General features: G+C 34.6%; 2 protein-coding genes across 2 annotated transcripts in view; both read right to left on the reverse strand.

The window, feature by feature from the left end:
• Positions 1–2,842, reverse strand: part of slc47a2.2 (solute carrier family 47 member 2, tandem duplicate 2) — an 8,991-nt gene extending 6,149 nt beyond the window's left edge. The window contains exons 1-9 of the mRNA XM_016524998.1: positions 2,660–2,842; positions 2,266–2,367; positions 2,118–2,186; positions 1,893–2,041; positions 1,592–1,634; positions 1,080–1,124; positions 763–860; positions 572–669; positions 178–291 (exon numbers count right to left, since the gene is read on the reverse strand). Of these exons, the coding sequence (XP_016380484.1) occupies positions 178–291; positions 572–669; positions 763–860; positions 1,080–1,124; positions 1,592–1,634; positions 1,893–2,041; positions 2,118–2,186; positions 2,266–2,367; positions 2,660–2,842 (901 nt within the window). The remainder of the gene's footprint in view (positions 1–177; positions 292–571; positions 670–762; positions 861–1,079; positions 1,125–1,591; positions 1,635–1,892; positions 2,042–2,117; positions 2,187–2,265; positions 2,368–2,659) is intronic.
• Positions 2,843–6,129: 3,287 nt separating this feature from the next.
• On the reverse strand, positions 6,130–8,100 carry med31 (mediator complex subunit 31). Its single transcript, XM_016525002.1, has 4 exons — positions 7,663–8,100; positions 7,300–7,374; positions 6,983–7,079; positions 6,130–6,743 (listed from the first exon to the last, which is right to left on the reverse strand). Exons 1-4 carry the CDS (start codon positions 7,682–7,684, stop codon positions 6,524–6,526), a joined length of 414 nt encoding a protein of 137 aa, XP_016380488.1. The 5' UTR covers positions 7,685–8,100; the 3' UTR covers positions 6,130–6,523.
• Between the last annotated feature and the right edge of the window lie 393 nt (positions 8,101–8,493).

Raw genomic sequence — 8,493 nt, forward strand, 5'->3', positions numbered from 1 at the left:
GATATCGTCCTCTTTTGAAAGACCAAACAAAGTAGTTTCGCTTTCACAACAAAAAACATAGCGGCCTAGCGTGAGCGAAAGCCCCGGCTTAGCCTAAAATACACCAATATTTATCAAATATGTCAAATATTTTAAAGAAAAAAAAAACAATGAAATAAATACACAAAGTTTACAAACCTGCAAGGAATCCACCAATCTCATACGTCCACCACTCCGCACAAAGCATGAGCATGCTGGGAGGAGCCAAGCAAATGAAGGCACCCCATTCCTGCAAACAGTCACAAGACCAGCCTAATGGTGTGTGTTTGAGGCAATATCAGCAGGACACATGGGAGAAAAATAACACACATTTAAATAACAAACTAATTAACAACAAACAGAATTTAAACCAATTATTCATGTCAAAACAATGTACATAGTTTATCAATGACACCCATGTGAATATGAGGAAACTTGTCTTGTAGAATGTGCATTAAAAGTATTAAATACAAACTGGTGTGCTATCAAACTTTTTTTCCAAGATGCTGAACTAGGAAACCGATCTCTGCAGAAATTAACAGGAGAAACTCACCACCCCAGGTGGCTTTATGCAGGCCCTTATATCGGATGAACAAATAGAGAATCACTGCCAGGGAATACTGGGAAATTGCATTTGCAGCAGCAGATCCTCTGTGAACACATCAGGTTATCATTCAAATAATGAAGAAAACAAGAAATATAGTCTCTAAATATAGGATATACAGAATCTAGACAGCTTCTTACGCCATACCAAGATCAAGAACATAAAAGAAGATGTAGTTTATTAAAGCATTGAGGACATTTCCTGCTGTTCCTGTGATGATCTGAGGCCAAATAATGCCCTAAACAACAAAACAAAGAAAAAAGGCCATCAGGATCACAGCAATATACAGAATACAGTACTCAAACAGCAGACCATGGATCTAGCAACACCAAAGTCTGATTACCAAGGAAGGCATAAACTTAGGCATTAATTGTATTACTTTAATGCTTAAATGCAATGTAAGTCATTTTGAATAAAAGTGTCGGCAAATACACGAATCTAAGGACTTGGAGGTTACCTGATTTTGAAGATACAAGCCCTGCAGCTGATACATAAAGGCAGCCTGTAGGTTTTTTTTTTTTTAAAGCAAATAAGAAAATTGTTGTTGGAAACTGGCAGGAAAACATAAATAAATAAATAAATAAATAAATAAATAAATAAATGTCTCATTATTTACTCATTCTCAAGTCCTTCCAAAAGGTAAAGGAGATATTTTCCCCAAAACACAAAATACTCTGGCAACTGTCAAGCTCCAAAAAGGCTACAATGAACCACAAAACTACAACAAAAGCCGTAAATGTTTACAAAGTCTTGTAAAATCAAAGTCAAGCTTTGTGTGAGGAACTTTGAGTGAAATTTAAAGAGTTATTCACTGAAAATCATATACGTTTGGAGCAGCATGAGCTTTGAGTAGATGATTACTTAACATTTACAATTTTTTTGGTGAACTGTTCCTTTAATGTTTGTGAACGTTTGATGTTAATTGCAGTGTAAATGATAGTGTGCAAAAAAGTTTAATGTGTCACTTACAGGCAGAGCAGGCATGAATATTTTTACATAGAGTTGTGACAGACTGTTGAGAGAGAGAGAGAGAAAATAATCACACACAGTTAAAGAAGCTTCACTGACACAAACTGTAGGTCCATGTGACTGTCACATGCCCAAATGATATGACATTATGTTTAAACCAACTTATTTCACAATACTTCTGTAATTTACTTCCATTAAAATATCCTGACAACTAGTGTTTTATCAGCAGATTCAGGTACGTTTTGCTAAACAGGAACATTATTTAATGCATAACATCCAGTAAATGCTGAAAGTGTCAGACCTGGCCACACTGGGACTCTGTCGGACAGCCAGCAGGATGGGCTCGGTGTTGATGAGCAGCGCCCAGCAGGGGAAACAGGCCAACAGGAGGATGAGAATCCCTCTCTGCAGTATCACACCCACCCGCTTCAGATTATTACTGCCAAACGTCTGGAGGACACAATTCAATTCTGATGAAATCCTGAGTACAAATGACACTCACATTACTGAACATTCACTATCAGACCTGAGAGATGAGTGTATCGCATGCAGATGCCAGTCCAGAGCCGATGGAGATGCCGGTCACATTAATAACCTGTGAGCAAAAAGGATGTATTTACAAACGCAATGAGAGTTTTAATGATTGCCATAATGAAGTTATTTTTTGAACTCACAGCAATAGCCAGAGCCACAGCGGCCAGTTCAGTTTTCCCCAAGTGTCCACAGAACACAGTGCTGATAAAGCTGATCAGAAAGATCATCAGCTGAGATATAAACTGCACGAAGAGGAGAACATTTACTGTATAACAGTTACAATACATTTTCACTAGGCCTTAATTTGACTCTACACTGGATCTTAAGTGACATAAATGATCTTTGCTCTCAGCTAAACTGAACATGGCACATTAAATTGATTTGAAAACATATTAATTGAAGCATATTAATGAAAACATAATTAATAGATAAACTAAATTAAATTGTTGTTATACTTAAAAAAAATTCAATAACAATTCAATGCTATATCTCATTTACTTTTGACACTTTTGTCAACTTAATATTCACACTTACCACTGGTCCAGCCAGTTTTAGCAGCTCTATAATTTCTTCTTTATAATTTACTGGTAACAAACTTCTGAGTTTTCTTCGACATTCATTACAAACAATCTGTGAATTCGACTGAGCAACATGGCTTATGTCCTGTTTTGGGTATCCATTTATCTGGGTTTCTGTGTTAATACAGTCCATTTCCATATCTGAAGCCAGCCCCCTGTGACAACAAAGCACTAACTTTTACTTGGTTAACTATAAAACAAATATATCTACATATTAAATTAAAATACATACCTTAAAAGGTCTGCCACAGGGTATCTTTTCAAAAGAAACACTTTGAAGTCTGTCTGGCTGAAGCTTCTTCCTGTTGTAGTACACAAAGTTAGTATATAAACAGCAGTCAGTGCATGTGCAGGTCAGGTTTCATTAAAGGGACACCAACATCATCCTGAAGAACCCAAAATAACACCCACCTAACACTGAAAGTTCCCTCTGTGCTCAGAGCAGGTCATCATGTGGTGCTGATAGCTGTGTGAGCTGGTCGTAACATTGGCATTCTGAAAACCTTGTGGTGCAGATAAGATAAATTTAACGGCAGGACTTTTTTTCTAGGATGCCTTTCTCTAGGAATACATCTAGAGATTAAACACTTATACATAAGAAAAGGTTATACATAGGTTATACAATTATACATAACGCCAGGTCACAATATAGTTAAATTATTCTTCCAAAACTGCAAAACTGTACTGCCATTGACTGCAGGTGCCTGAATAAGAATATATTCAGCATGATTTTTGTGCTTTACCTCAGCAACCACTGGAGGGCTTACTTTCACCTCTTTCAAGATTGTAAAAGGCCTGTTGTGTTACACACAAGAATGTAAGGAGCTTGTGAACATTTAACATAATCCTGCACAGATCTTTGATTATTTCTGATGTTCATATGAACACAGTTTAAAATGCTGAGGAGTTCAGGATACAGAGAGTTTATGTCAGATTATATGAAAGGATTCGTTCACCCAAAAATGAAAATTTTCTGTAAATTTACTTACCCTCAGGCCATCCAAAATGTTGAGGAATTTGTTTCTTCACTGGAAGAGATTTGGAGAAATGTATCATTACATCACTTGCTAACCAATGGATCCTCTGCAGTGAATTTATTTAATTTGATTTATTAATTTAGATTTTATATTTGTTTTATTTTATTTTATTTATAATTTTTTTTTTTTTTTGGTGAATCATTCCTTTAATGGTGCAAAAGACACCGTTACACACACCTATAAATAAACTTATATTTGTTCTTGGCAGATGTTTTTTCTCACAGAAAAAAAAATCCATTTATAATGGATAAATATAAATATTTTAAACAAACTCTTAACCATAAAAATGTTAAGATTATTTGTTTGTGTTTAACACCATGCCAGCTTCTGTGGCTATTTTCATGGCCAAAAAAAAAAAAAAGACTGAATTATATCATGTTTTTACAATTTATTTTTGCTAAAAAAAAACTCTAAACCTGTATTTGGCTTAACTCTGTTAAAAATCTCTTCAAAAGAGTTAAAATATTTTCTCACAGAGCTAAAACCAACACAATGTAATAAAACATGCTTCATGGATAAAGGGTTTTGGCAGAGGCAACATGTTTGGAGGATCTTCTAGTTTTAAAAACTAATGTGTCATCCTGGGGCCCGTTCTTGGTACGTCGCTAACTCAGTTAGCTGGATTTGATTGTTGACGATTTGGCATGATCTTGTATTATTTGGTTCTTCGAAGCTCATCCCGGAGTTGCTGTCATAGCAACAGGTCCATAAACTGAAACCTGCTCGGGAGCAGGCTTATTTCATGTAAACAGTATTAGATTGCATCTTTTTAAGTGGAGCTGATATTTTAAATCTATTCCAGCCACTGCTACCTTATTACAAGAGTACCCTACTAATCCAGGGACAATAATTTAAAATAACCTAATAATCATTTAAAAATTAATTTAAAGATAATATAATAATGTTGTGTAGTCTTTAATTATATGATGTCATTACGTTGCTGTCTTGCCGCCAGCCAATCGCTGCATTGCTGATCGTGGTTTCGAGTATCGATACATCTGCCCTTTACGGGGAACACGAGAACGCGCAGTAATCTTAGACAACTTAATCCAGATATTTTAATCAGATCTGCAAATTCGTTTGAAGAACCAAAATAGCCAGAGATCAGTTATCACGATTACTAGATCTGGAATCTTTCAAATCATCTCAGATGTATTAAGCGAAGTACGAAGAACGGGCGGGTGGTGGCTACCTGCAGTTTAGTTCATAAACCCCGCTCTCTCCACGTAAACAAATGGGACATAAGCAAAACTGAAATATCAAATTACACTCAAAATAAATTTTTCCCAAAGATGGTTTCCATGATTTTAGGTAGTTCTTATCACGCTGATTTATGTTCAAGTGTTTGTTTTTCTGATAACTTACCTTATTACAAGAGTACCCTACTAATCCGGGGACAATCATTTAAAATAATAATAATTAAAACATTTATTTGAAAATAATATTATAATGTTGTGTAATCTATAATACTATAGACACAGCCAGTTTTACTCATTGAAAGATTTATTTGTGATAACATAACTCTATAAGAGTCTTACACACATGCTGTACAGTTACATTAATTTGAGCGATGACAGCTATTATGGGAGTGGCTTGATGGAGCACAGGAGATGCAGATAACATGATCTTGACCCTTAAGAAACTTTAATTAATGCTGTCACATAACAAATCTGCTTCAAAGATAAAATTACATGAATTTCGAATTACAACATTGAACTAAAAATGTAATCGTCAGGTGTCTTTTTAAATTATATGATGTCATTACGTTGCTGTCTTGCCGCCAGCCAATCGCTGCATTGCTGATCGTGGTTTCGAGTATCGATACATCTGCCCTTTACGGGGAACACGAGAACGCGCAGTAATCTTAGACAACTTAATCCAGATATTTTAATCAGATCTGCAAATTCGTTTGAAGAACCAAAATAGCCAGAGATCAGTTATCACGATTACTAGATCTGGAATCTTTCAAATCATCTCAGATGTATTAAGCGAAGTACGAAGAACGGGCCCCTGGAATGACCTATTCTACAGCAGGTATAAATAATCTGGTCCCGACTGGAAAATTGATAGAAATTTATTTTTCCAACATTGGGTATAATTTCATGGAGTTTATTCATTACATATAGATCCCACTCTGTTCGTCATTTGTTATTAACATAGGAACAAATTCTTGGTTTTAAATCCATAGGAGGTACTGCACAAATTTCGAGGTCTACCAATAATGCTTCTTTTGCAGCAGAGTCAGCTTCCTCATTTTCTTTGATTCCACGGTGTAAAAATGTTCAGACAGTGGAAACAAATGTGTTCCCCCATATTTAAATGTTTTCATCATATATAGATTCAAATTTATTTAGACGAAGTAATGCAATAGAATTATTGGCTTCAAAAATTGCCTTATTTTTCTTTATTGGGTTTCCATTTTTGTCTAAAATGCACACAGAAACATAATACAAATATCATATATAAAGAATATAGTAATAAAGTAATAAAGAAACAAAGTTTGATGCAGAACTGAAATACATTTCAGTTCATAAGTGTGATTTCTTTTACAATGCAAAACCAACTGTAAGACAGCTATCTAATCACTCTCCTCTTACCTTCTTAGAAGCTCTTTTACCTTTCTCTCCTGTTGTTCATAAACACACACAGCATTATGGGCCTACAGAGAGCAGTCTAAAAGTCCAAGTCCTATTTAAAATTTGGAAAAAGCCCATTTGAAAATGACTTTTTACAAAAAAAGCTTTTGTGAAAGAATAATTCCCAGCAGGAGCATGTTGACTGCTTCATTTGGATGTGGTGTTGCCATGGGATGGAGCCTGTGGCTGCTGTTGCTGCTGCTGCTGCTCCGCAAGCGCTTGCTGCAAGCGCGTCCGCTTCCGTGAGTAATGCTGCCAGTGCAGGATCTGCTGTTCATCTATGAACTTGGCACACTGCGCATTCACCAGCTCCTTTCGGAAATGCTCATACTGCAATAGCTCTAACATGTGCAGACAATGAGGATATCTAAGGAAATAAAAGATTTAGACTGCATTGTCCAGAAGTGTAATATGACAATCACTGTAAGAGGAAAATTAATTTACTGAATAATGTCTGAACATCTTTAGCCAGCTGAGGTCTAGCATATAAGAATATATAATAAATATATGCTCATTTTTATTAATTTTCACATGACATGAGTTTACAAAATAAAATGTAACTAAGATTAAATAAATAATAATAAAAAAAGTAAAACATGAACTTACTTCAGGAATTTAGCATATTCTGGTTCTTTCCAGTAAAGTAGATACTTTAAGTAATTGACAAAAGGCTTCTCTCTCAGGTAACCTCTTTGAGCCAAAACTGCAGAATGAAAAACAAGATATTTTTTAAGACAGATTTAAATCCACAACACATGTGAAAACACACAAGACCAATCTTCTAAATTTAACAATAGAAATAACATGTTTAATATGAATTTAGTTATTCAAACTGAAATGCCTGAATTATTTCCATATCTGGATTACTGTAACCAAGTATTTCAAATAAGCAAATAATAAAACAATGTAATTTTTGCTCTTACAGTTCAGGTAGTTTGGGTTCGCTAGGCACTGAACAAACTCCAACTCAAGCTGGAAACGGCGTCTTGCCTGCTCCTCTGTGAAAGTATGAATTTTGAGGGTTATCAACGCTTTTTATTTAAAATAACATTGCTTGAACGAAATGCAATATATTTCGGGACAGCCCCTTATTAATTTAATTCAGCATAATGTAAATTATATTTAACATAATACATACAGTGATACGTATACGTTTTATTACCTCACACAATCAAATCAAAACCGTAACATTCTTCGTTTACCAAAACAACTGTCTTATCGTTGTGTTTGCGGGCGAATATTAGGAGAACAACACGTTTACAGTCACTATCAACAAATTTACAAACCTGTTTCCATAACGCCAGCCATGGCAGATGACGAGAGAGAAAACGATATTGTAACAGCTAGAAAATGTTTTATATTTAAATGTATGTACAAGATTACGGAGACAACATATTTCGTTTTGTTTCAAGAGATCTACGGTGCCGTCATATTTGCCAGAAAACCAGTGCTGGTGTCGTAAAAGTGTTTTACGACATTATCACTTTCCGTCATTGTGTGTCATATCTGTGCACTCACTACTGTATTTATTAGTAAACATGTTTGAAATAAGCTGAACGAGAAACGTAGGTTAAGATATTCCCCAACCTTTAATGTTTTCTCTTGACCATGGAAGTCACTAAATCTCATCTCAGCACATTTATTAAATGCATATGCATTATATGCATTTTATAATTTCAATAGGCGTATATCTTTATCTGGACATCAATATTTGCTGTAATATCTTTTTAGTTATTATACTTTTTATTACAATTTATTCAATATTATTACATTTAATTAAGTTTATTTTTTAAAACTTCCCTTATTTGTATAGGCTATATAATATTAGATTTAATATTTTTACATAAATTACACTTTTTTTCTCAATAAAATAAAATAAGTAACAGAAGCTTTCCGTCCTTTTAGAAATGCACAGAATAATACAATAACAGAAAGTATGTTTCATTTTCCACTGTGAAACATCATAATCTTCTACATGCTAAACATCTAAATATTTAAATGTATCTGTAAATGCACATTTGGTCTTACCTAGTCTTCTCCTACGTTTTAATTTGTTCAGATGTGTGCAAATGTCAGGAAACAATATTCTTTTAAAGCTGTCCTTTACATAGTGTACC

This window comes from Sinocyclocheilus rhinocerous, unplaced genomic scaffold (assembly GCF_001515625.1).
Source record: "Sinocyclocheilus rhinocerous isolate Xijiao unplaced genomic scaffold, SAMN03320098_v1.1 scaffold964, whole genome shotgun sequence".
Lineage (NCBI taxonomy): Eukaryota > Metazoa > Chordata > Actinopteri > Cypriniformes > Cyprinidae > Sinocyclocheilus > Sinocyclocheilus rhinocerous.

What these genes read in the sequence shown, in the direction of transcription:
- med31 (XM_016525002.1), bottom strand. Translation starts at nt 7,684, where the DNA reads ATGGCTGGCGTTATGGAAACAG. An exon ending in GGCTGGCGTTATGGAAACAG is followed by an intron (nt 7,375 to 7,662) that starts GTTTGTAAATTT and finishes ATACTTTCACAG; the next exon opens with AGGAGCAGGCAAGACGCCGT. An exon ending in GAACCCAAACTACCTGAACT is followed by an intron (nt 7,080 to 7,299) that starts GTAAGAGCAAAA and finishes TTCATTCTGCAG; the next exon opens with TTTTGGCTCAAAGAGGTTAC.